The 27472-nt window shown below is 40.8% G+C and overlaps 2 protein-coding genes across 2 annotated transcripts; both read right to left on the reverse strand.

Moving 5' to 3' along the window:
- Window positions 1-97: 97 nt before the first annotated feature.
- On the reverse strand, window positions 98-10720 carry myo5c (myosin VC). Its single transcript, XM_054620837.1, has 40 exons — window positions 10643-10720; window positions 10158-10268; window positions 9878-10049; window positions 9624-9768; window positions 9394-9550; window positions 9049-9192; window positions 8886-8967; window positions 8607-8714; window positions 8415-8521; window positions 8047-8312; window positions 7868-7949; window positions 7630-7770; window positions 7419-7541; window positions 7195-7278; window positions 6898-7029; window positions 6645-6742; window positions 6451-6537; window positions 6253-6364; window positions 5945-6156; window positions 5690-5855; window positions 5444-5590; window positions 5204-5368; window positions 4993-5086; window positions 4850-4913; window positions 4466-4740; window positions 4302-4365; window positions 4135-4215; window positions 3830-4010; window positions 3642-3735; window positions 3483-3546; window positions 3230-3398; window positions 2919-3003; window positions 2671-2769; window positions 2396-2550; window positions 2078-2167; window positions 1813-1963; window positions 1432-1717; window positions 1179-1353; window positions 1009-1089; window positions 98-872 (listed from the first exon to the last, which is right to left on the reverse strand). The coding sequence occupies exons 1-40, from the start codon at window positions 10667-10669 to the stop codon at window positions 717-719; spliced, it is 5232 nt and encodes a 1743-aa protein (XP_054476812.1). The 5' UTR covers window positions 10670-10720; the 3' UTR covers window positions 98-716.
- Window positions 10721-12277: 1557 nt separating this feature from the next.
- LOC129108808 (unconventional myosin-Va-like) lies at window positions 12278-26886 on the reverse strand. Its single transcript, XM_054620729.1, has 40 exons — window positions 26769-26886; window positions 26284-26394; window positions 25599-25770; window positions 25169-25313; window positions 24882-25038; window positions 24658-24801; window positions 24213-24294; window positions 24017-24124; window positions 23770-23876; window positions 23397-23662; window positions 23222-23303; window positions 22997-23137; window positions 22741-22866; window positions 22286-22369; window positions 21895-22020; window positions 21494-21591; window positions 21291-21377; window positions 21063-21171; window positions 20744-20955; window positions 20508-20664; window positions 19663-19902; window positions 19263-19511; window positions 18223-18316; window positions 17988-18130; window positions 17589-17702; window positions 17010-17144; window positions 16818-16874; window positions 16416-16643; window positions 16236-16303; window positions 16075-16149; window positions 15804-16002; window positions 15283-15376; window positions 15035-15178; window positions 14748-14902; window positions 14566-14655; window positions 14319-14469; window positions 13954-14233; window positions 13312-13486; window positions 13148-13228; window positions 12278-13036 (listed from the first exon to the last, which is right to left on the reverse strand). The coding sequence occupies exons 1-40, from the start codon at window positions 26793-26795 to the stop codon at window positions 12884-12886; spliced, it is 5466 nt and encodes a 1821-aa protein (XP_054476704.1). The 5' UTR covers window positions 26796-26886; the 3' UTR covers window positions 12278-12883.
- Window positions 26887-27472: the final 586 nt, after the last annotated feature.

Consider the following 27472-nt stretch of genomic DNA (forward strand, 5'->3'; position numbering starts at 1 on the left):
ATGTTTAGTTTAACATATAAAACAATTTATTTAAACGGAGTCAAAGAAATATGATATATACAATAAATAATTTTTTAAAGAAATATATGAATATTCTGTATAATATTTTGTTATGAGTTAATGATTAAAATAGATTTGAGTTTGATTGATTCCACTTTCACTTTTGATCACAGTGACGTCGCTGAGGTCATGTCCTTGGTTGATGGGTATTTAATTGGCTCATATTTCTGTATTTCACACACAAAATGTCAAACAAAGAAATTATTATATTTTTGACCCCACCAGAACGCTTTGAAAAAGCATTAAAACCTTGTTGTTGGGATATAAAAAAAATTCGGGTTGCAGTCTGTAGATGGATTTTTTTTTTTTTTTAACCAACAGCCCAAAACTGACAGATATTTGAGCTGACAATGATAGAAAACAGAGAAAAGCAGCAAAATACTCACACTGGAGCTTAAACCAGAGAACGGGTGAAGAATGTCTTTGAAAATTATGACATTAATCAATTACAAAAAAAGTTACTCATGGTTATATCTGTGGTTTGATTAATCAGTTAAATTTGCAAAATATAAAACCTTGGTCTTAGCCCTCAATTTTAAATATATTGTGTTCATTGTTTTATAGTGTTCACACATTTATATACACAGTAGATTACAGTCATAGGCCACCGGACTATGAATCAGTCATGATGAGTGAGAGTCTGAAGGCTGGCTGAGTCAGATCCTGGTTAGGAAGCTCAGGTGGAGGCTGCTCGGGACCTGCAGCAGCTCCAGAGCCTGCGAGGATGCGCAGAAAGGAAAGGTGACCTGGAAACGATAGTCTGTGTCCAGCATCAGCTGTGAGCTGGACCCGTCACGATCTTGCAGTAATGACTGCAACAAGGAGAAACGTGGCATATTTAGTCAAGTGCAAGTATGGCAGGTGAACAAGTATTTTATGACATTACACTTTACTTAAAATTAGAAAAGTGTGTTACATTAAAATCGGAAAATAAACAATCCCTCTCACCTGAACTTTGCGAACAAATGACGACGTCACCCTTTTCTCAAAATCATCAATGGGAGTGTAGGAGTTCAAAATCTTGACAATCTGAAAATTTGAACGCAAGTTTTGTTTCAGTGTTAAGCTGGATTTTTCCTTAAATCAAAAATACTGCATGTGTGGCATGAATAAAGCACCTGAACCGGGTTGAGCTCAGTGCATTTTTCAGTGATCTCCTTGGTGTCGTCGTCGGTGGACTTGTTGACTTGCAGTAACCAGGCGGCCTGAGACAACGGCCTCAGAGTGTCTATAGCATTAGAGCTCTGCAGTTCCTTCTCCTTCAGCCATTCTTCCAGGTAACTGATGTTACACCTGAACAAACAAAAGCTATGAACTCATTTTTGTCTGCATAAGAAATCTTCATTATTCTCATAAAAAACAACCACACACCTGATTTGCATTCCCTTTCTGCAGGAGCACATATCTTTGCGGAGCATGATGTTGTTGAGGGTGGTCGCACCAACTAGGAAGAACATTTGCTTGACTGCCTGGTTGATGAGCCCCTGCTCCATGCCATGCTGGCTCATGGTGGAGTGGAAGAGACTGAGCTGCTGAACGATGGAGGAGATGGTGTGCGTCTCTGAGTCCTCGTAGATGCTGTTGGAGCGCTTCCTGAAGCCTGCCGGCTTCCTGCTAGAAATCCCCTGTAAACTCTCGTGCTCCAACAAACCTGGCACTGTTGGGCGAGAAAGCGAAGCAGCACATTAAAGGTCGCTTATAAAGGATGACCACCATCAAAATCTGCATGTGATAATGGTGATGATAAAATACCAATAGCAGGAGTTAGGGTCTTTTCCATGATTGAGACAAACTGGTGGTAGATTTGAATGGCCAGGTCGCTGAGAATCTGTCTGTGTTCAGACAAATCAAAATTCTGCAGGCAGTTCTTTTTCTGTCGAGGAGTGTTGTGTTTCAGGAACTCCTTTTGTAACAGAAGCAACAAAGAGACAAGAGAATGTCAAAATATGCCTGTTATGCATGTGATAATTTCAACAAAAACAACAATAATAGTGCAACCGGGGTAATTAATACAGACCTCCTCCCCACTGTACTGTTTCAGACAGTTGAGCAGCTGATACGTGTTTGAGAGCCAGAATGACAGCAACTCAAAGTCTTTGAGGTGAGTCTGAAAAAAAAAAAAGCGTGTCATGTTGCTTTCATTGCTTTTCAGCAACCAAATGTTTGTAATTCTAATTATTCATTGAACAGCTGCCAACATTCAGTCTACCTAATCTAAAATATGGTTATGACTAATAGCTTTTGGATTATTACTGATACTTGTATTATGATTCTATTGTTTATTTAGCAAATCAACAGTTGAGATAAAGGCTACTAGAATGAAATTTAACCTCACCATGATGACCTTTTTGACAGCACCGATGATCGCATTCATGAGAGACTTGAGTCTGACTTCATCGTTCAGGTAGTCAGCATGGCGGACGCACATGAAGAGGATGTAAGCTGGCAGACCGGGGATCATATTGACCACCACACCTTTGGGCTTCAGGTCTGTGAGTAGAATATGGAAAGTTTAATTATAATTAATTCCTGCTCAAATATCAAGAGGACCGTAGCTGCGTACACACAAAGGAAGACTGACAAAGTCACAAAATGAATGAAGAAGAATACCCAGAATGATGTTTTGAATGAGCCTGGATTCGTCCTCTCTCCTGTACTCCAACATGCCAAGGTAATCTTTGGGAGTGGCAGGTGCAGACGTCTGCTTGGCTGTGTGAGAGACGTTAAAGTGATGAACATAGAGAAGGTGGATTCATCTTGTGATGTGCGTACACATTTACATTACATTACATTACAGTCATTTAGCAGACGCTTTTATCCAAAGCGACTTACAGGAAGAACACAAACCACAGCACTACCTTTCTGTGATGTTTCGAGGTTCTTCATTTGATTCTGGAGTTTCTTTATTAATCTGTCTTTCTGGTCGAGCTGCTCTTCAAAGTCCTGAAAGAAAAGCACAATTTGTTTCTGTCTTTCATACAGACGAGACGTATATGCACACACTCGTAATGTAACCCTCTATATCCACACACACACACACACACACACACACACACACACACACACACACACACACACACACACACACACACACACACACACACACACACACACACACACACACACACACACACACACACACACACACACACACCACACACACACACACCATATTCTCAGCTGTTAACCGTGAAGTCTCCTGTCTCAGTTTGTTCTTAGCTTCGCTCTCCATCAGCAGCTTTCTCTTCGCATGATCATTCTCGTCTTCCAGCTCCTCTACTCTGCCTTGAAGCTCCCTCTTCAACTCCTCGAGCTCCTCAGCTTTTTCCTCAAAGTGCCTAAAAAGCAACAAAAATCAGGCCAACTCAGAATTGACAATCACTCCTTTAATCAAGAAACGGACTCCAATCAGGGTGTTTTACCTTCGTTGGGAGCTCTCTTCTTTAATCTCCTTTTGAAGAATGTTTGTGATCTCCTCAGTTTTTTCTTTCAGATGACATGAACAAATAAAAAAAATGAACAAGTGAAATGTAATCTGCAAAAGAGCTTCATGGTGAAACAGTTTGGGAAAAACAGACTACCTGCTAGTTCTCTGCCCTGCACCTCTACGTGGGCCTCCAATTCTTGTTTTTGTCTCTGCAGCTCTGAAGCCTGCAGCTTGAGCTCCGGTATAACCTGTGGATCACATGAAATATGGAAGGTGACGGTATGTTCTTCACCTCATCTATCGAAAGGAATGAAATATCTGATCAAGAGTGCAATAACCCACTGAGTTCTCGCTGTTGAGCCTGGCCACTTCCTGGCGAATATTCTCGTTGAGATTACTTTTCTCCTGGAACAGGTTTTGCAACTTGCTGTTCTCATTTTGAAGGTGGTCCACCTTCAATTTCAAACCCTCCACTTGTGTCTCGTAGCTTTCCTTCTGCTCCTTCTGCCGGTTTTCCAGTATTCTGACGTCAAAGGTGGAAACGTGTTAAACAGGATCAAGAGTAAACAATTTATCACGCACGTAATAAAACTTGATAACACTGGCATTAAGTGAAGGGATTGTTATGTTTCTTAGTAGAAATAGACCTGGTCGCTTTCTGTAGGCCATCGAAGGCTGCCAGCAAATCTTCAACTTCGTAAATCTTCTCAGAGTCGTCTAGAGTTAGCCTTCAGAGAAACAATGTGTGAGATTAAATGACTAAATGTGATATGGAACAACTATGAGAGAGAAAAGCCTAAAATATTTGAGTTACCCCAAAAGAACCTCTTCCTCAACGACACCACCAAGAAGTTGTCTCGTAATATCGTTCATTTTAGCTGCAGAAAGATATTCAGGTATTATCAGCACAATATAGTCTTAATCTGTGTATAACAATTTATAATTTCCATAACTGAAGGTATAAGTAAAAGTATGTACCTCTTGCTTGTTCTGACTGTTGCTTCATCTTTCGGTCCATGTTATTCCTCTGGTTTTGCAGGTTGTTGAGATCTCTGCGTAGCTCGGGAATGACCTTGACGTGTTTGGTGAGCTGGATGACCTGGTCCTGCAGGTCAGAGTTCACCTGGCCCCCCTCTGTGATCTTTCTCTGCAGACTGACTCTCTCTTCTTTCAATCTCTTAATCTCCTCTTTGAGAATTTCCACCTCCTTCTCATGGTCCTGTCTCTGGATCTCAGCGTTGTTCTCTGCAATTCTGCCAAGAATCGTCTCATCAACTAACTGAATAAATTTAGTCATAATTTGCTTTTGCTAAGACAAATATTTGCTCAATGCTCTGAAGGAGGTACATTTCCATTACTTACTTTCTAAACCTAGCTTCATGTTCTTTCTCTTCCAGGAGGTTCCTCTTTGTTTGATCGAAGCTCTCTGTAAAAGAGAACTGGTCACAAATTTGGTGCAAATTCCAAAAGGAGCAGCATACATAGAACATCTTGACTTCTATTACCTTTGGCCTCCTTGGTGGAAGCTTCAAACCTTTTCTCTAAGTTCTGCTTTTCATGGTTTAGTGCATCAACTTCCTTCTGAAGCTGTGCAGTTGTCTAGAGCAAGAATAAAATTGTGTTTTTTAAAAGGGCTCACACAGGCTGCTCCATAAGCAAACAGAAAACACAAACAATCTGTAACAACAGACGTTTAGCATCGACTTCAAGACTGACCAGACTCGCATCTGCTTTCGCTTTCTTCTCTCTTGCCTCCACAGACGCCTTCTGGCTGGTTGATTTTTCCAGCTGTGTCTCCAGACCGTGAAGCCTGTCCACGGTTTGAGAGTGGGAGTTGGCCAAGCTTGTCAGTCTTTCCATCAATCCACGGTTCTCTTTGTTCTGTAGGGATACAGGGATTTAGTGACGTCGTCTACATAAAAGCCAGAGCTGAACTAACCTTGGAAGCATCTCTACCTGCTCATCAACCTTCTTTCTGAGCTTCTGAACCCTAAAGGAGAGCTGAACATTGAGCACCAGCCGACGCATGGTTTGAAAACGCCGCCGTGCCAGCCATGCTCTGGCATACTTCTGTAGAATGAGGGCTTTCTGCTCCTCCACCATCTGAGAATTAATTAATTAAGAAACAGCAGAGCATGAATAAAATGTGGTAACAATTTGTAGTTTTCATCATCATCCTACAAATGTATCGACTTTACAGACCTTCTTGTACCGTTTACGGGCCATCCAACCTCGCGTGAAGGCCTGGATGGTGATGGAAGCCAGACGGACTACCTGGTAGATCTGTTTCATGCGGTAACCTCTCCAGTATCTCTGGATCACCAGTGTTGCCCAGCCCTGCTTCAGTGTTGCAGCACTCACTGTTTTACTGCAGAACAAGATGGCGCACATGTCAGAACCCTGACGGATACAACAGAGGATGCAGGACAACAACATCTGCAAGTGAATGCCTCTAACCGGATTGTCCTTATTCCACGGATGTACTGCTGGAGGATGATGGCTGCCTCTCTCATGCGGAGGTACTTCCTCCTCTGGCTCCACCCGCGGACGTGTTTCTGGATGGTCACGCAGGCTCCTCTCAGTCGGTCCAGACGCAGTTTCTCTAGATAAGCTACCTGACCAGCTCGGAAGAAGATCTTTGTCCGACCGAACTTGTACTGGTTGGGGTCCTAGAGATCCAACGAGGTTTAATTTATACACAAACATGCAGTGCACCATATTGCAAGACAATGTTGTATCTTAAGGCAATTAAAGAGGCGGCTAACCTGAATCAACCTCTGCAACACATTCTTGCAGGTCTGTTTCTTGTCATTGAAGTCCGCCTCCTGATGTGACATCAGGATACTGTATCGGCTATAAAACTCAATGTATGTCCACCTGTAAACCAAAAAACATTAACCATTACAACATGAGCATATGGAGATTTTTGTTGGATGATATAGAAAGGTGTTTTAGAGAATCACCTGGACGGATAGCTCTGTGCACTGATACGAATAGTTTCAAGGACACCACACGCTCGCAACTGCTGCACCACCCTCCTGGAGTCGTATCTGAAAACAAACAAGGAAACACTTGCTTAAACCACAGACACAGACATGCACAAATGATTGAGGCTAGCAGAGTGACTCATGTCAAACACAGGTTCACCAGCACTCACTCAAATGGGAGCTTTTCATCGTTGGGCTTAATGCAGCGTACATAGTGAGGGGTGGTAGCATTCAGTGTTTCCATCAGTAAAGAGAGGGAGCTGCAGAACTACATTCAACCACAAAGTTAATGAGAAAGGATACGAATCCAACAAAAATACAACTCCGTTTTATTCTATATTCATTGGTAAAAACAGCATATTATGGAAACTTCAGCGGGGGTTTAAACTCCAGTGAGCAGCGACAGTAAGCAAACATTTTCACCTTATCTCCCACTGAGGTTCTCAACTGTTTATTGGCTGGTTTCACTGCGGGTCTTGCAGGTCTCACTTTGATACCTTTACTGTTCCCAGAGCTTTGCTTCTCCTCTTGGAAAAAGTTGGCCAGAAAAGGAAACTGATGAGGAGAAATGTGTTAAAATTAGAAAAAAAAAACAAAGCTGCATGGATTGGCTTTAATGATACAGACACTTCGATTTGTTAACTTTAACCTTGTTAATTAATTAACCACTATGATATATTGAAAAAATAGAAGCCACAATAAAACAGGGCATTTGATTACCTTACTGACTCTCATAATGTCAACCAATTCTTCATATAGAGTGTCTCTGTTCTTTTCAAGAAAACCTGTGCATTGATATTCCACCTGTTAATGGAAGAAGATAGTTACATTCACATAGTTTAAAAAAAGATATCTTTCAGGAAGTAACAGGAACAGGAATAGCAGGAGTAACATTTGTGCAACATTATGCAGGAAATGGGTTTCTAAAGGTCACCAGAATGCACCTTGTCTGCAAAGTGTTGAATCACAAACGCCTCATTTGACAACCTGGGCTTCTCAAACAGAGGGTTGGCATAAAGGTAGTTGAACAGCTTTTGCAGCCAGCTTTGATCAGTTCCCTGAGGAAACTGTAATGTAAAAAGACAAATGTATAGGAGGCAGAGCAAAAGTTGACATTTTTCATTGTAAAAATTCACTTAAAATCCATTTAGTTACCAAACATTCTTCATCAAGCAAGTCCAGGATCCCCAGCTTTGCCTCAATGAGGTCAATGACCGGCTGGTTGTCATAGAAATCTATCAACGTCCATGGTATGTCCTCCTTCATGTACTCCTCTTGCTCCAGTTTGAACACATGCTGATTGAAAACAAGAAAGACAACAGAATAAGCCCCCGGGCTGAGAAAGGTTTGTATGCAGTGTTTTACAAGGATTTGGGAATATTGTGAAGCATACCAAGTTGAACTGCTGTTGAAGCTTCTCATTTGCATAGTTGATACAAAACTGTTCAAAGCTGTTGATGTCAAACGTTTCAAAGCTGAGGACAAAGGACACAATGATCACATCAGAAATGGCCGTACGAGAGACCAGAAACGTCAAGCAGCTAAAGAAAAAACGTGTTGTATCTGTGTTACCCATAAATGTCCAGAACTCCAATGAAGGCATGTTGCTGTCCTGGAACCTGCAGTGCAGTATTAATCCTCTTAATAACACAGTCAAACAGATGGGCGTAGATCTGCTTGGCTAGAGCATCTCTGGCATTCACAGCTCTCTCTTTGGGCACCGGCTTCACCACCGTCTCAGCCAGCAGAACGATCCTCCGATGGCACAGCCAACGCACCAACCCTTCTGCACTCACACTCAGCAACTCACAGAAGACCGCCAAGTGTGGATCAGCGGGCTGGAAGATATGCAAATCAAGTTTTGTATTAAACCAGGTTAATGTTTCAAGATCTAAACTAGCAGACAAAAAGCCATTTAGCCGTGGAGAGGCGAGACTCACAGGAACTGATGTTTTTCCATCACCGGCGTTTCTGATTTCGACATTTCCCAAATGCAAAATGGCTGCCAAAACTTTGAACACATCTGACTGAAAGTCCTCCTTCAAGCCTGGAGAGGAAAAGAGAGGAAGGTAATGTAGATGTCACCCTACAACAAGCTACTGACTGTCAGATAAAGTGGTTGTTTTTTTTACCCAGCAGTGAGAAGGTCTGTTGAGTCTCCTTCATGTCTTTCTTGTCATCTACACCTTCAATACTGATCTCACCGCCCATGCAGGTGTACTGGAACTTATCTGCACTCACTACAGATGACAGGAATATATCACCAGGCCGTATTACGAAACAATAATCCCACAGTAAATATATATACATGATTGTAAGACTTAGATGTGTGTTCTAAGTGAATCAGATGACAAACAACAGCAGAGGAACAGTGACTGCTCGGTCTATAAACCCTCAGTAGAAACACTCACACAGTCTCAGATTCTTGAACTCTGGCAGGTGAGCAGAGGAACACATCTGGTAGAATATGTGATAGTTTCTCTCGTTGTCTGCCTGAATAAAACCAGAGTAGCATTGTTATGTATCAGATATAAAAACCAAAAAACAACAACATCTTTATTTCATACAGACTACCTGAAAGACAACTCTAGATTTCTCCAAGAGATAGGTCCTCATGTTTGCTCCGATGATCCGGTACCTCCTGTCAAAGCTGATCTCTGTGTATTTCCCAAAACGGCTGCTGTTGTCGTTCCTGGTGGTCTTTGCGTTTCCTATTGCCTGAGAGAAAATCACCTCAGGTCATCAGGTCTCTTTTTAAGTTATCACAGCGATAACATTTGTCTTAATTAATGCATTTGGGCTTTATATTAGTTCAACGTTGTCACAGAACTGAAACATTGACTATTCCGCAAGTTTAGAGGAGAAAACAGCGATGTGTTGCCTTGTGAGTACAGAGCTCCTGGTCCAGTAAAATCATACCTCTGTTATCGGATTGGATGCCAGGACTTTGTCTTCAACGTGAGTCTTACTTCCAGATTTGCTCACAATTGCAAAGTACCTCATGGCGAATCGAGCAGACACTGTTTTCCCAGCTCCAGATTCACCACTGACAATGATAGACTGGTTCTTGTGGTTTCTGAAAAAAAAAATGTACAGTTATAAGTTGGCTATATATTCTACTTTATGTCATCAATCTGTCTTTTATTTACCTGGCCATCTGTTTGTAAGCCTCCTCTGCTACTGCAAATATATGAGGGTCCATGTCTCCCATGTTCTGGCCTGAGTAGGCATGAATGATTGCATCTCCATAGACGTGAAGCTGTTTGTATGGATTTACAGCCACCAGTATGATGCCTGCAATTGAGGAAACAGAGAAAGGCTGAGACAAGAGCACGGACTGCCAACAAACTACAGTTCTGTGGTAAGATACAGTTCGACAGTCAATGATTTGTTTTAACAGTACCACAGTAGGTGTAGATGATTCTGGACTCCACAAATCGCACTTTAAGATTGTGCAGGACTGCAGGTTCGTGCAGGTAGCTGAGAGCGGTGAGGTCGTTCTCCCCCACCAAGATGTCCGGGTTGCGGAGTGGAGGGAGTTGTGGTTTTGACGGGTCGACGGGGAGATGGTGCTCCTGTGCAGTGACAGGTTATGTAAAAGACGCAGGACAGCTGTTACTTCTCACAATCATAAACCCATTGCAGCTTTCATGTGAAGGTTTTATTGGTCACGTTTTACTTACAGTGCCATCTTCAAGAAGCAATTCAAGAAGATTATCCCCAAAATGAAAGTCTCTGAGGATCTCGGCTGATTTCCACACATGTTCTGCATCTGGTATCCAAACTCTGTTGTACTAAAGGAGAAGGTTTCAGTGGGGTCAACATAACCATTTAACAATCTGTCTATAGCATAGTTATTCAAACATATAACAATGTAAATGTAACAATTCCCTGTGTGAACATCTACTTAATAAACTATAAGGACCTTAATTCATTTCCTATTTAACAGCAAGCCATTATAGTTCATATTTATATTAACAACATAAAGATTTACATTTAAAAGAAGTTAAGTAGAAGTAAACAGTTGAGCATTTATACTTTTAGTCCAGCCTCATCTACATCTGTGCAACTTGCCTGAGCCCTGACAAAGTTTCCATATGTTTCTGTAAAACAACATAAAAGGATTTATTATCTCTATTAAAATAAAAACATGGTGCTTTTCTCTTACCTTGGTGTACAGTTCCAACAAAGCCATGTTTATGCATTATTGTTTTAACTTCTCTCGTCGGTGTTGTCAGCTTTTGTATCATATGTACTTTCCAGGTTAGCAACGAAATTCTTCCTTCCCCTCACAACTATGCCAGTATCACCAGAGTCAAGACAGACACAATCACATCGCTTACCCGGTGGTCATTTTCAAAATAATGCTCACTGAATAAATTCAAACTCTCTCAAGTTGGAAAAACGCTTGAACTAATTTTCCTTGGTATGAATTAACCATTGAAATGGTCACCCAAGGGTCAGTCGTACAAGTTAACCCTTTCATGCATAGAGGTCACTACAGTGGACAGCTATTTAGATGTTGTTTTCTTGTATATGCATGGGTTTTGATGGCATAGTTGCACATCAGCCACTACAATAGTGCTCACTGTAGTGGCAGATGTGCAACTATGCCATCAAAACCCATGCATATATACAAGAAAACAACATTTGAATAGCTGTCCAATGTAGTGAGCTGTATGCATGAAAGGGTTCATTTGTCCCTTTAATTCCATATCCATGTTTTTCTAATGATATACTGTACATTCATTACTTTTATTTGACCATATCTGAATAAATAAACGGGCAGAGAAAGATTACAACTCTTACATTTTACACTTTTAGGACATGATGTGGGGTCACAAAAAGAACATTGCTGAATTCGAGGGGTCACAACCCAAAACATTGCAAACTAGTGTTAAGAATCCTCTTATCTAAAGTGACAAACCTGACGCTTTTATTTTGAAAGCCTGGTCCGTGTCCCAGGTGCGTCTCGCCCCTTGCTGGTGTCTTGTCGCTCACCTGTCGCGGACTTTGCCTGGTTGACTCCGCCCTCCCGTCTTGTGACAGCGGCTCCACGCCGTGGGTGTGCTCGTTTGATCAAGGACTCTGACAACAAAAGGAACCGGATACAGACCTCCGTCACTCTCCATGTGTGAAGCATTTCAGACAGAGCTTCACCACAGGACGTTCAGTGGAAAATATATTACAGTAAATATTTCACAATATCACTGCACTTGGAAAAATTGAGGGAAAAAAAGTCTGGATGCCTTAGTTTTACAGAAAAACTTCTACACACTTTCACATTCCTGGTGAGCACAGATTAGTCAGTTATTAACTTTTTAGGTATTTTTCGTATGTTAAGCATTTGGAAATACAGAGCAAAAATGAACATGGAAGAAAAAAAAAAGCCAAAGTGCTCCTGAAGCAAAGCATGGTGAGCATGTACAGTCCAGATGTTACTTATGGACTGAAGGCAGGTGTTAGTTACATCAGTTACATGCATATTTCCGAATCATAAATCCCCAAACTCTTCCATGCCAAGGACTCCACAGCTCTTCTCCTAATTAGATGAGGCTCAGAGTGCACTTCCGTGTTTAAATAGATTTCTTCCATGAAGGATATGTACGGCTAAATACCAATTCTAGACCCACAACAGTGAGTCACAGCCAAAATAATTCCTAAATTTCTTTGGGACTCAGTGATGGTTTGAAAACCCTCAGCTTGATATAAGATATCTGTAACACCTTGTGAGGTTGTGAAACTCTGTGTAGCACTAGAAAAACCATCTTACAGAAAAGTCAGCCTTTAATATGACCGACAACATTAAAAACGGTTAAAAACATACTTGAGACATTTTCTGTTTCTGATATTTCACGGATATAAATACCATCAACTGAAAACTTGAAAAAGTTACAGAAATATAAAGTTACAGAAATAAAACAGGATTTCATAATGAGACATTTTTAACATTTAAATCAGATGCACATCATAGCTTATGGTTATCTTCTTTTTTTTTTTTTAAGATTTGTCGATGGAAACTAACAATTTAATTCAGTTTCCAGGATACACTCATCTATCCCAATATTCAGAAACTTGTCACTTCCAGATAAGTCGGATTTCCTTAATTGAATTTAGGTATATTATATTAGGAAACAATATACACATTAATTCACAAAATACTATCAAAACCTGTATCAGCAATACATTAAAGGGGGCAACAGATGACCCTTTAAAATACTCTTTTTGCAGATTCACAATTTATACAGTCATTACTCTTTGGCTATGTAGTGCTGTTAAGCTAATACATAAATGTATGTAAACGTGTCATTTTTCTGTTGAAGTGCTGAAATAATCAGTCATAGTGAAAACATTACAACTGGTAGAATCTTTGGTCAGTCAGTGTGTTTACTCTGGTAAAGTCTCTGGTCTAGATGCGGGCGAGGAAGCCCAGATTGAGGCTAGCAGGGATTTGGATGGTTTCCAGAGCCACAGAGGTGGGTGTGAAGGGGAGGGTGACCGAAAATATCTTCTTAGTGTCCATCATCAATGTGGTTGTCTCCACTCTGTCTTTCAAAAGGTTCTAAAAAGTAAAAAAACAAGATATAGGGAAAAAACATGATACAGTAGCCGTACTAAAAACTGAGTATAAAACAACCCTACGTTCTTGCAAACTTACAAAACCTCTACTCACTTTAATAATTGTGATGAAAGCGGTTGTCACTCGCTCTTCGAACTCAATCACTGGGGTGTACAAGGTCAACACTTTAACAATCTGCAAAGAGAAACACACAATGATCAAAGCACGAGCAGCATATCATTTCTGCCGATGAAGGAGGAAGAACCCTTTACTGATACCTGTGCTGTGGTGAGGGCAGAGCACATGGTGCAAATGGCCTGGGCGTCTGCCTCAGTCTTCTTATTGATCTGCAGAAGCTGTGCAGCCTCTACGAGAGGATCCAGGGTCTCCTTGGCACCGCAGTCTGCCAGCTCCCTCTCCACCAGCCACTCCTCCAACTGCCAAACATTGTACCTGAAGCCAGAGACATTGGATGAACAATTCAGACTGAACCAATGTACTGTCCCGCAACGTCTAATCTGTTCTGTGACACCAGAGAATTGAATAAAATGTTGAATAAAAAAAGTGCTGCTTGTCTGACAGTTTGTTTTTTTAACTTAATGGAACTTTGAGCTTATTCAACAACAATATTTTTAACAAAACCACTAAACATTTCCCCCGTGCATGATGTTTTTATTCACCTTATTTATTTCAAATATTATCTGAGTAGTATGGTCTTTTTCTGTCGGTATAACATTTAGACTCTACAATACTATGATGATTGATTGTCTATAGGGTTTGTAACAATCAGACCACCGTCTGAGATACTGCCTGAGAAAGCTTGCCTGATGTACCCAAGGTCAAACACACCTCAATCTACACTCTTCTGCCCCTTTCATTTCATTGCATGTGGTATAATAACAGCTGACTGATGACAGTACCTGATCTGCAGGCCTTTACTCCAGGAGCACATGTCCTTCCGCAGCAGCAGGTGATTGAGTGTGACCGCACAGATGATGTAAAACTGCTGCTTGACTATCTGTTTAATGAGGTCCAAGTCCATCCCGTGCTGACTCATGGTGGTGTGGAAGACGCTGAGTCGCTGCAGCAGGACTTCCACTGTAATTGTCTGCTCTTGGGAATTGCTGCTTCTCTTCCTGAGGCCTGTGGGTTTGGACCCCAAAACCCCCTGGATGGTCTCGTGCTCCAGCATGCTTGCCACTACACAAAAGGTAGAAATTGTGATTCTGTTATAAGTGAGGAGAAGAACACACGGTAAATAATTATGCATGGTGTGTTTCCTCACCGATCAGGGGCTGCAGGTTTTCTTCCATACATTTGATGAGCTGGCGGTAAATTTGGATTGCTAGATCACCAAAAACCTGCTGGTACTCAGACAGTTCAAAGTTGGCGAGGCATTGCTCATTCTGCTTGGCCGTGTTGTGCGTTATGAAGACCTGCAGTAGATAGAGGTTGTAGAAACATCGAGGGTTAATTAAGGGACGTGTACAGCTGTGAACATAATGCTGGTATCAAAGCCTTCTCCAGCTTACCTCATCTCCACTGTACTGCTTCAGACAGTGCATTAATCTGCACGTGTTGGCCAGCCAGAAAGACACCACTTCAAAATCATTTCCTCTCCTCTACAGAAAGAACGTGAAAATTAATTCAAAATAAAAGCATCTTCCTTATTTTAATTTTTTTTAACATGTCAAAGTTTAGTTATATACTGCACCTTAATGACCCCCTTGATGCTGCTGATGGTGGAATTGAGCAGAGTGCTGACTCTCTGGTCATCATTCACATTGTCTGCATATCTTACGCACATGAAGATGATGTAAGCCGGAAGCCCAGGAATGAAGCTGACTGCTACACCACGAGGCTTCAGATCTGAGAAGATTACAGCATTCGAAATAGTTAAATCCACAAATAAATGTGTCCTTGATCTATGAAAAACACTTGGATGCAATTCTAAGAACGGTTCAGAAAATTACTTGCTTTAGCAAAGTGGGTTTAACATACCTACGACCAGTTTCTTAAGCAAGCGGGTCTCGTCACCCTCCCTGTACTCCAACATGCCCCGGTACTCTTTCTCCTTGCGGGTGATATTCACCGCTCTGACAGGAGCCGCCATCACAGGGGCTTTATTCTTTTGCTGAGCACTCGCTGAATACAACAGAGACACAACGTAAGAAATCACAGGATAAATGCTGTACTAATGTGAATCTAGGAAATGTACTGTGTGAACACAGTCGATGCCATCTAGTTACCTTCAAAATGTTCCACTTTTTTAATGTAAAGTTTCAGTTGTTTTTTCAACTTGCGTATCGTTTCGGCTTGTTGCTCCTGCTGCTCCATGAGTTCCTAAAAGCATGTAAACATACTAGATTAGTTTGAGGGCAAACCAAACTTTCATATAGTGCAAAAATATTCATTTTTAAAACTGTGAAATTAAAACATCTGTAAATTGCAACATGGTGAGAATTATTATTGTCCCATAGAAACTTTAGAAAAGGGTTAAATCATAAAAACACTTTCCTTACTCTTCTGTATTTTACTCTACATTTGTATACAAGATAGTGTTTGCTGATGCAATGTTTCCTTGAAGAACATTCAATTTAATCTTATTTAGAACAAGTAAACAATAAGAGTGCCTTTTAAAAAGGTGCAGAGCCAAAATAAAACAGAGACTTCAAACAGTTTATTATGAAGGAGCTCTGCATCCCGGATAGAATTACATAACAACTGATAAAAAGCAGAGTGATGGATCCAGACCAGAGAGCAGACTCACCAGGTTCTCATTGGTGAGCCGGGTCATCTCATGCTTCAGGCTCGCCTCAACACGGGCATCTTCAGGCAGGAGGAGGCTCTGGTTCAGCAGCTTCTGCTGTTGCTCCTTTTCACCCTTAAACTTGTTCACCTCACTGAGCAGCTTCCTATTCTCCTCGTGGTGAGCACGTTTCTGCTCCTGCATCTGGTACTCCAAAATTCTGGAAGATGGACGGATAGTATTTAATTCCATATGAATGGCACAAACCAATTACAGAATATTATTTCATTACCTATTGGTCTCTTTCAAGCCTTCATACGCCAGCCACAGCTCTCCATCTTCATTGAGTGTATGGATGTTAGTGGACCTGAGGAACAGCACCAGATAATGTAAATAACGCTTAACTGTATCAGCTGATGGATTCAATCTGGAGTGTGAGCCACATGGTCTTACCTGTCAACATCTTGAAATGAAGACATTTCACTAAAATCTAATTTCACACCTTCCCCGAGCACAGAGTCCTAGAAGTCAGTTCATATTTGATAAATTATAAATAGGAGTTGTCAGACGTCGGTTGTATTAAATGCAACAATATCAAGGAAATAAATGCAACAATGTAATTTACTCTCTCACCTTATGTTTAAGAGCCTCTTGGCGGACCATGTGTGACCGGAGCAGCAGCACTTCCTCTTTTCGCATATCCAGCTCCTCATTGGAAGAACTGAGATGTTCCAGCAGTATGTTGTAGGGCAGAGAGCCGGGGATAGGGGGCGCCGATTCACTATTCTCATTGGTCAGAGACTTTCTCAGCTCATTTAGATCCTGCTTCAACTTCTTGTTCTCAGACTCCAGTTCTTGCCGCTAAGGCATTAAGAAAAACGAAATTATTTTTGTTTATATTCGGCGTACAGTTCTTGTACTGTTTTAAGGTGTATTAATATGTTGACTCTTTGTGGATATCTTCTTTTTGGGATGTTGGGAGAGATCTTGCTTGGACACCTAACAAAGTCATACATGTACCTGATAAAGTCATACCTTTAGTGTTTCCAGGTCCAGTTCTGCTCTCCCAACAGTTCTCTGCTCCTCCACCTCCTTTTTTGAAAGATATAAACATAATGTAAATACAAACCATTCAACAGCAAATATTAACCAAAACATAACTAATAGCTTATTGATATAAAACTCTTCGGTCTGTTTAGTAATTTCACAATTCATTTCAGTCCATACTTTTGCCTTTTCTTGTTGGTCTTCCTCTCTGTTATCCAGCTGCTGCCAGAGTGACTGTTTGTCCTGCTCCAGTTCCTTCACTCTTTTCTGGAGCTTCAGTAGCACCGGCAGGTCCACCGTCGCCTGGGTCTCATCCTAACAAAACACCGTTAGCATTGGGTGATGGAATCTCTGCACAAACTAACTAGAATGCTGCACTAATAGGATTATAACACAGACAAAGCCAGAAAAAGACCGTCCTACAGCTGCTCCAAGAAATGAGTGTCCAGTGTTTGTAGACAATTGTAATCTAATTATTCACAGTGATCATTTATCACCAACATTGTAACTGACACGTCAGTAAAGCTGCCTTTTGTAGATGATTCCAGTTTTCCCACAATGAAAACTGGAATTTGTTGTAACTCACTGTTTTAACACCACAGTGGCTATTCCTTTATAAAAAATATAAAATGTTTTAAATGTACAGGAGGTGAGCATTTCATACTCAACAAGATACATTTTGGGCTGGTATAGAGTATATCACTTTTAGGCATTTATGATACTTGACCACTCTGCACTACTGTGTAGTTTGGACATTACCTCTGTTTGTATGGAGCTGTTTTCCCCCTCAGTGGAGCCTAAGCTCTGACTGAACTCAGATGAGTTGCTGCTGTAGTTGGAGTCTGTCCTCTTGTGACTAGATTTGCTTGAACTCTGGTTATGTATGAAAAAAACATGTCACGAAAGAATACGTTGTCAATAACAATTTTTCTAATGTCACATTAAATTCATACACTGACGCTGTTATCATTTTACCTGTTACATGTTGGTACAGGTAAATGCTTTTTGTATCTTTCTTCAACCACAAGCTATTGTCACTATGTTAAAAGGTTTACATAAAAACCTGAACTACTTGCTTTAAGAGATTCTGGTTTGTGACACCATCAAGTAAAATTGCCATGTTGTTAATGAAATGAAATGAAATGATGTTTTCCTTACAAGGCTGAGATTCATCTCCTCCTTCACGTCTCTGTGCCGCTCCTCCAGATGCAGGTGTTCACTCAGAAGACTCTGGTAGCGAGAGCGCTCTTCAGTTAAGTCCTTCTCCAGCTGTTTAGCATTCTCAACGTTGGTTTTGATTTCTGAAAAAAACAAAACAGTTTTATTTATTCATTCATTCTAAATGAAGCCATTACTTAAGAACTGTTGAGCTTTGAAGTGAACTGCTCAGTACCTGTTAACTGATTTGCTTGTTCCAGGATTCGTTGGTTCATTTCATCTTTCTCGCTGTTCAACAAGCTGTTCTTCATATTAAGGTCTTCTACCACCTGATTGTGAGAGGAGGCAAAATCATGTAATCTTAGTCCCTGATCAGAAGATCAGAGATCGTTTTATGCAGATTGCTGTGTTTTTTATTTTTTATTTTGCTAGGCAACCACAGAATAAGTGCTAGTGTTAGCTTAACATAAACCATGAACTGTAGGCCACCAAATAGTTAATATGAAGTGAAATGACTTCCCTGAAAGCTCAATTGCTACACTCTTTTGCCTCAAGGCCAGCTGTTTAATGTTCTGATCTTTGGAACAACAGCTGGTTAAGTCACATAGCTCATGTTATTCAACAAAAATTCCCACAATGAGAAAAAACACTGATGACGTCGGACGCTTTTCCGCTCCGAGATAAACTTCCTTTAAATTGAGGCGTTTAGGGGCGCTCCTTCAAAACAGAAAAACGGTTCCAGAAATATTATTAAGAAATAAGTTCATAAAATGTCCAAAAGGAAAAATTACAAGTTCATATTTTGCATTTCATAAGGTCCTTTTGTAAATCAAAATTTTCCATTCTTTCCCTAAAATGTTTGACACGCAAACTTTAAAATCATAAAACAATTGCTGGCTAAGCAGCAGAAAATGATGGGCTCACAAATCCACCAGTAGAAGCAAATGCCTGCTCCAGAAAGAAACATATACATGTAAAAAAATAATACCCACAAGTTCATGAAAACACTATTTTAGTGATGAAAGATGAACTGATTGGTGAAAAACACTGGGGGAAATGAACAAACCTCTGCTGTACGGCTTAGTGTGAAAAAGAACAGTTTAGGAGTGTGGGGTTCAATGACTAAATGTCATTGAAGATACTTGCGTATCTCCACCAAATGCTATGTCATTAATCCTACCCGTTATCATCCAGATCATCCAAAGAAGGAGCACTACATTTGTAGTGAAGTTGCCCAGCAGTTCAGTTGGATACATCTAGATGAAGTAGGCCTACCTGTTGTGTTTGCTCCTTGTAGACTTTTGTGTGCTCCTCCAGGTCTTGTTTCTCTCTGCGGGTGTTTTCCAGCTCGTGCTGAAGGAAGGAGAGCTGCTCCAGTAGTGAGGGGAGCGTCGCTGCCTTGGCTTTGGCCTCCTGCCCTGATCTACGTAGGTTTTCAGTCTCTCTGTTCTGTTTCTCTCTCTCTGTCGTCTGGGTCTTCTCCATAACATTCAGCCTTTCACTGAGCTCTCTGTTGTCTTTTTGCTGCAGGGGGAGAAACACACACATGCTGTGCATGTGATATGACAACTCCCAATGACCCAATGTTTTTATTCCGGCTACAGCTTCTTCTTTTTTTTTGGTTTGTGGTCAGAGTGAACAACCACACAGACAAAACAAGATCAACAATTCTCACCTGCTCGTTTATCTTGTGCTGCAACTGCATAATCTTGTTCTCCATGCCAATGTTGAGCTTCTTGAAACGCTCCACAGAGCGGGCCTCCACTTTCAGCGTCTTTAATTCTTTCTTGGCCTTCATGCGACGCACACAGCTCTGCAGCAGGACGATGGCTGCCATGGTGCGTTTGTAATGCTGTCGAGCCAGCCAGCCTTTAACCCATTTCTGGATGACAACAGCTTTTTGCTCAAACACCAACTGCGAAAAAAAGCAGCAAATATATAATGTCAGGTTTATAAGTGAAATGATAATGACAACAATCTTCGATGGTATATTTTTTTTTACATACATTTTTCTACATAAAGGTGATCAGTAAATATATTGTCCGTCTCTAATCAATGACTTAATGATTTAGAATGCTAGACTGCGATCAAGGTTTAGGAAGTGCAGAACAATCTGGTGTTCGCTGCCGCTACAAGGCTTTACTGCCTCAACAACAATGGCATTAACGGAACCTCTCACATCTGGGCTTCCTTTGAGCTGGAAACTTTTCCATATTATATTCATGAGGCACTGATTCCTGTTTTCTTGGTGGCAACTACTAAATCCAGTTTGGTTAAAGTAATATTCAACCATCAAGTCTCTCTATGGGTTGAGAAAAAAAAACCTTAAAAACCTTTTAAACTCCAGACACAAACTTAAAAAAATACTCAACAAGCAAGCTAAAATCAGGCTCATTTTGATATTGCCTCCTGGAATAATGTTAGTAAAATCTAATTTTGACTATAAAACCTTCCAGTAAATGAGACCATACAAGTGTTGAACTATAACATATATTCTCCAAACATCAAGTATGGCATTACCTTATAGTACTCATTTCTAGCCATGTAGGTCCTCAAGAAGCACTGAATGGTGATAGCTGCAGAGCGCAGCTGCTGGTAGCATGTCCTGGTCACCCACATACGCACATTCCGCTGAATGATAACAGCCGCTCTGGTTCTTTGCAGAAACTTAACATAGCTGAAAGGGGAAAAAAACATATATGAAATAGGCTGAATCCTCTTCTCCTCTTCTGCTTTTTTCCCCTGTCTCCACTCACCAGCGTGCCTGGTGACCCCGTACATGTCTCTGTATGGTGATAGCAGATTCCCTCATTCTCAGGTACTTTTTGCGGGCCAGCCAGCAGCGGATAGTCTTCTGGATGCGGACACAAGCCATTCGCAGCTTATCAGAACGCAGCTTCTCCAGGTAAGCCACCTGACCAGCCCTGAAGAAGATCTTGTTTTTGCCAAACTGATACTTATCTTTGTCCTTTTAAACAAACAGAATATAAATTAGCAAATGTTATATGTAATGTTTCTGTGAAAGTTAAGTTGTTGCTGACATTATGTGTAAGTTTTTATACAATTCAGACATACCTTTACAAGTTTTTCAAGGAGGTTTTTGCATGTTTGTTTTCTGTCATGAAGGATGTCCTTTTGCTTCATGAGCACCCGATAGCGACTGAAGAATTCCTGATAGGTCCATCTGCAATATTCATGTTAATAAAACAAGATGGATGGATTATTTTTTTATGTCTGTGTATTATAAACTCATACACTGCCCATGACTCTGTGCTGTACCAGACACTGTTGTTGATATGCTACCTAGATGGGAAGCCTGCTGCTGAGATCCGGATTGTTTCGAGGATGCCACATGCTCGAAGCTGCTGCACTGCCCTCACAGGATCCATGCTTTATAAAAAGGTAAAGAACATAAAAACACCTGTAACAAAAATTAGTGTACTACTCTTTCATCTGTGCTTGTTGCAGATAATCATAAAAAAATGGAAGAGGGAAATTATCCTCACTAGAAAGGAGATTTGTTGTCATTTGGCTTGATGCAGCGTACGTAGTGAGGAGTCGTAGCATTTAGTGTGTCCATCAGCAAATGTAGAGACTGTCGAAACTGAGTCAAAAGACAACGATAAATCCTAGATAAGCAAGTATGAAAATACATAAATTGTAAAAAAGTGATTGAACATCAGTCTAAATATCCAATATCAGATTTTGATAGATAGATTCACTTAGAAAGGATCCCATCGTAAAGGTTTTGAAGGTTATTTATTTCCTTAAAAGGCAATTAATTCTGACCGGCTGAGAAAACCAATAAATTAAATATAATTATCCATAACTTTTCCACAAGATACATTTCAATAACGCATTTTCCCACAACACCAAATGTCATGTAACCTGCTCTTGGTGCTCTTACCTGAAGTCCAACAGTCTTCTTGTTATCCCGCTGAGCCTGACCCGCCCTTCCAGTGACACTAGTACGCTTGTTCGTAGAACTTGCTGCCTTCTCATCATCCTGAAACAGCTTCAGCAGCCAATCAACCTTAAAAGATCAATTTTCAGAGATCGAAGAGACAAAACACAAAGTTATCATTGAACAGCAGATGGCAGTATTTTCAATCTGAAATTCCAATGTGGGTGTACTTCCTCCAATAGTTGTGGTTGAACAATTCCAGGATGTGTGCCAAGGGTCTTGCCACACAAAATATATTTGGTGTTGATATTGAATCCCTGTGAGCTACACAGACTAACTAATTGAGAAGAACTTGGCAGTGACTATATAACTAACTACTTATAAACCATTTCACCTTGCTCTTTTTCAGCACATTTATCTGCTCCTCATTGACTGTGTCCTTGTTTTTCTCCAGGAAACCTTCACACTGGTACTCCACCTAGGCACAAAGGAACAGGTCACACAGTGTTCCTTTACCAAAATAGTAAAGGTCATAATCAAATCAAAAGGTCTTAATCAAAGTTGGAAGGGGACCGATTAGTAATGCTCTATGTGTTAGAGCATTACATTACATTACATTAAAGCGTCTGCTAAATGACTGTAATGTAATGTAATGTAATGTAATGCTCTAACACATAGAATCATCAAACATTAGTGGTGAAGACATATAGTTCTGACTTTGCAGAGAAAGTAATCAGAATTTCGCACTTGACTCTCTTGGTGCTCTTAGATTAGATACACATGAGTCATCCATCTGCCTGCTGACCACTGGGATGTAGTGCCACCTCAGCACACACAAGCATGTTTTACCTTGTCTGCAAAGTGGTGGATGATGAAAGCTCTATTTGATAACCTGGGTTTGTCAAAGTGAGCATTCTGCTTCAGGAGGGTGTTGTACAGTTTCTGGGCCCATGTGTCATCAGAGCCTTTGGGCATCTATGGAAACAGGAAGAAGTGACACATCATTTAGTCATGGCCTTACTCATAACCTCCAAATATAACATGGTGGAGATTTCTCCAGTGGAAAGAAGGCTGAACAGAAAAAAAATGAAACGGGCATTTTTACTTTGCACTCTTCATCCAGAAGGTCCAGAACCCCCAGCTTGGCCTCAATCAGATCAATGCACGGCTGGTTGTCGTCAAAGTCGATCAATGTCCAAGGGATCTCCTCTTTCATGTACTCCTCTTGCTCCAGTTTGAAGACATGCTGGAGGGAGTTAGAGCAGGAATTGATTCACATGAACTTTTTTCACTACAAAAATTAACAAGTTAAGCAAGAAAATACCCATACCAGGTTGAACTGTTGTTGAAGCTTCTCGTTGGCATAATTGATGCAAAACTGTTCAAAGCTGTTGACATCAAATGTTTCAAACCTAAGGAAAAATACACATTTAACAATTAAAACATGTGTGGTCATCTAGGGATTATAAGTGGAAAAACCACAAAGCCTGGAGATGAACACATACCCGTAAATGTCGAGCACACCAATGAAGGAGTGTTGCTTTGCTGCAGACTTCAAGGCAATGTTAATGCTGCACACAATCCAGCTAAAGAGTCTGGCATAGATGTGTTTGGCTAAGGCATCACGGCCATTGACCGCATTCATTTTGGAGACGGACTTGACATAGGTTTCTGTGGTCGTCTTGAGTTTCCGGTGACATAACCAGTGGGCCATTTCTTCACAGGGCACACCCATCAACTCACAAAACACCATCAGGTGGACACTGTCTGGCTGGAAATACATTAACAATAATGATCTTACATAGGTAAGACGTAAAATGAACCAAGTATACTCGACAAAATGTTCTTATGCTGTGTTCAGCAGTAGTCTGTGTTTACCAAGATGCTGCTTTTGTCTGCTGACTGATCTTTCACCTCCACGTTGCTAAGATGAAGAATAGCTGCCAGAATTTGGTAAATGGCCATTTGATCACTTTCACCGATTCCTACAATGAAAACAGAACGACAAAAACAATAAGTCCTCGATCATTTAAGGAAATCTAGACACAACTAAATATATATGTACATTACTGTCCATTCAACATGATGTAAAAGTAAACCTTATTGAAATGCAATCAGCACTGACCTAACATTGAGAAAGCCCTCCTGGTATTGCACATCTCTTTGGCATCATCCACTCCATCTATGACTGGGCTCTGACCCTGGTTAGTACAGTGGAAGTCATCTGCGCAACCTACAAACATTAAATCATATAAAATATTGTACTAAATAGACCAGAAAGCCTGCTAAAATGACAACTGATATTTTGGTTACTCTCATACCTAACTTGAAGGCTTTGAACTCTGGTAAATGTGAAGAGGCACACAGCTGGTAGAATATATGGTAGTTCCTTTCTTCGTCAGCCTAAAAGTAGTGCAAAGAGATGTAAATAGCAGATGTTCTGAAAGCACACTCTGTGAAATTGATAGCTCTTTATAAATGCATGCATAAACTGTTAGTACTTAAAGTGATATAATCCAATTTTCTATTGAAAATAGTTTACAGTTGCTTAATAAAAAACATCTTTCTGAGCCAAGGGACAGGCAGTCTAAACTGAGAGATGTTTATGTTGTTTGTTATTACGTTGCTAAGATATACACGTTCTATGCACATGATAGTGTTTTAAATCAATTAACTGCGAGGAGATGCACATAATAAACAGAGATGGGGGAAGGTCACATTTAGACACTGACAGTAGTCACATGAAACCATACCAAGGAAATTTACCTGAAACACAACTCTAGACTTTTCCAGTAAGTAGGTTCTCATGTTGGCCCCAATTATACAATGCTTCTTGTCAAACCCAATCTCAATGTACTTCCCAAAGCGACTGCTGTTGTCATTCCTTGTTGTCTTTGCATTGCCAAGAGCCTAGAGGAAACACACAACAGGCTTCAGTAACCTTTGTCATTTTATAATTTTGTCTTATTCTCCTGCAGTGTAAATGTTACCTCCATGATGGGGTTGGAGGCCAGGACTCGCTCCTCCACACTGGCTTCACTAGAGGAGCAGCTGACCGTGGCAAAGTAACGCATAGCATACTTAGCAGAGACTGTTTTGCCAGCTCCCGATTCACCACTCACAATGATGGACTGGTTCCTTTCATCTCTGTCTCAAAGGATGTGATGACATACAGAACAAATATAAGCTAAAACTAATTTAGAGTATCATCATAAATAGACATTTACATTTAATTTGCTTTCAAATGTGCAATGAAATATATTTGGAGGATTCAAACCTGGCCATCTGTTTGTATGCTTCTTCTGCTACTGCAAAGATATGGGGGTCCATGTCCCCCATGTTCTGTCCGCTGTAGGCATTGATGATGTCAGCCTCATAGATGGGCAGGCTCTCATACGGATTGATGGCAACCAGGACAATCCCTTAATACCACAATGAGAACAAAATCTCTGTTAGACTCAGTGTAAACGTATGTTATCTAACATTGGTTGAAACTAATTAACAGTGAACCCTGAATTTAGTTGTTTCGTGAACATTATCTATCCCAAACTCATAGTCATACATTTAATGTGTGTTCCTTTAAGAGCAGCCTGCAGCACAATAATCAGCATGATGTACTGTAGATTATCTCAGAGCGTTCAGTGAGCAGGGCTCCAAAGTCTACGGTGACAGTGATAGTGTGAGTCAAAGAAGATGAAGCTTATTACCACAGTATGTGTAAATCGACTTGGAGTCGATAAAGCGCACTTTAAGGTTGTGAAGCACTGCAGGCTCGTGGAGGTAGCTGAGAGCTGTGAGGTCATTTTCCCCTACCAGGATGTTAGGGTTTCTTAGTGGAGGCAGGTTGTTGGTTCGGGGGTCTATTTTGTGTTCCACCTCCTATAAATGAAAACACAAGATGTTAGATATAAGTACCCACAGTTTGTTAGGACATTAGGTTGGAAAAAAAAGATCAAATTAAGTAAAAAAGAGATGATTAAGCAATACAACATAACCATCTGTCCTTCTTCATGTTAAAGCTAACTAGCAACCACTTTGCTTTGCTTATTCGTGTTCACTCAAGATAACTCTTTGGCCTTATTTCCATACCTGGAGTGCATGCCCTAACTCGACATCACAACTGCAGGCAGGAACAGCTCAGAGTGAGCAATGTAATGACTTCTTGTATTCAACATTTTGAATAGTTACATACACAGGCATAAAGTGTCTTGGGAATCTATGTGCACTTACCAAACACCACAGCACACCCAGTATCATGAGGCTTAACTGACAGGGTTCTTGCAGAGAAATATGGCTCTCTGACAGAACATAGCACACACCCATTTCCACCTCAGTGCCTCTGTATCCCTGCATGTGACTACTGTCTGTGTTTGTGGCATGTGCCTGTCTCACCGTGCCATCCTCCAGCTGCAGAGTCAGCTTCAGGTCGCCAGGACTGTAATCTTTGGTGAGCTCTGCTGACTTCCACACTTCTGCTGCATCTGGCAGCCATACACGGGCATACTGATGGGACACACAGTGTGGGGGGGGAAACCGGGTTAGAGCCATTCAACCACTTCACAGTAATCTTTTAAAACGAAATGCAACAACAGAGACATGTATCATAGGAAAAGGGCAGGGTGGCTGACAGAAGTCATGCGTAAAATGTGGATAGATAAACGGTATGATAAGTGGCATGCAGATAAAAAAAAAAGCAATAACTTAAGGTTTTAAAAAAAAACCATAATGGTCTGTAAACTCCTCTAAGTGACAAGTCTGAAGTCTGGTGGTTCCAGTAAACCTCCATTCCTGACAGATAGGATTAAAGACAAATAAACTTTAGCTGAAGAAAACCGGACCACCGTCACAGACCCGATGCATGGATCCGGTGTGCCTACCTTAGCGTACAGCTCAGAGGCTGCCATGTCTCACAAGTCGGTCAGTGAGCCTCTGAGAACATAGAAACATTTCATTGACTTCCAGGTTAGGAAAGTGTGAACTTGTCCGGACTCCTCTCTCCTGGGCTCCTCTCTCTCTCTCTCTCTCTCTCTCTCCGCCGGGAGGAGAGTTGAACTATTACAGTCAGCTGCGCGTGCCCCGACACGTTCCGCTCTCGTGCGCGCCACCCAGCGGCCGACACGCTCGTGACACACTGTCCGTGATGACACCAGGAGAAGGTGGTTCAGGTGGTGTGCGTTTCTTACACTGGTCATAATGTATGAAGGCTCATTTGACCCAGAATTAATATTAAGGGACTGTAACCCAGAACACACATCAGAATACTGCTCTCTACAAATACTACAAATACACTGTGCAATTATAGTTATAATAGTTTTCTGTCTGTATATATAATATTTCAGTTATTGTGGATTCTTTACTGTTTTTATTGCTTTTTTATACTTGGTTTTTTTTATCTTGTTTTTTTTACTGTCTCTTGTTACATTACACATGTAACAAAATGTAACAAGAGACATATGTACAAGTATAAAAAAGCAATAAAAACAGTAAAGAATCCACAATAACTGAAATATTATATATACAGACAGAAAACTATGCTGCTGTAATCCTGTAAATGTCCCTGCTGCGGGACTAATAAAGGATT

Source organism: Anoplopoma fimbria, chromosome 19 (genome assembly GCF_027596085.1).
Source record: "Anoplopoma fimbria isolate UVic2021 breed Golden Eagle Sablefish chromosome 19, Afim_UVic_2022, whole genome shotgun sequence".
Classification (NCBI taxonomy): Eukaryota; Metazoa; Chordata; class Actinopteri; order Perciformes; family Anoplopomatidae; genus Anoplopoma; species Anoplopoma fimbria.

What these genes read in the sequence shown, in the direction of transcription:
- myo5c (XM_054620837.1), bottom strand. Translation starts at nt 10,669, where the DNA reads ATGGCTTTGTTGGAACTGTACACCAAG. An exon ending in TGTTGCAGAGGTTGATTCAG is followed by an intron (nt 6,157 to 6,252) that starts GTTAGCCGCCTC and finishes TTGGATCTCTAG; the next exon opens with GACCCCAACCAGTACAAGTT. An exon ending in CATTTGTTCGCAAAGTTCAG is followed by an intron (nt 873 to 1,008) that starts GTGAGAGGGATT and finishes TCCTTGTTGCAG; the next exon opens with TCATTACTGCAAGATCGTGA.
- LOC129108808 (XM_054620729.1), bottom strand. Translation starts at nt 26,795, where the DNA reads ATGGCAGCCTCTGAGCTGTACGCTAAG. An exon ending in GCATACAAACAGATGGCCAG is followed by an intron (nt 25,039 to 25,168) that starts GTTTGAATCCTC and finishes CCTTTGAGACAG; the next exon opens with AGATGAAAGGAACCAGTCCA. An exon ending in CGGGGTCACCAGGCACGCTG is followed by an intron (nt 20,665 to 20,743) that starts GTGAGTGGAGAC and finishes TTCCCCTTTCAG; the next exon opens with CTATGTTAAGTTTCTGCAAA.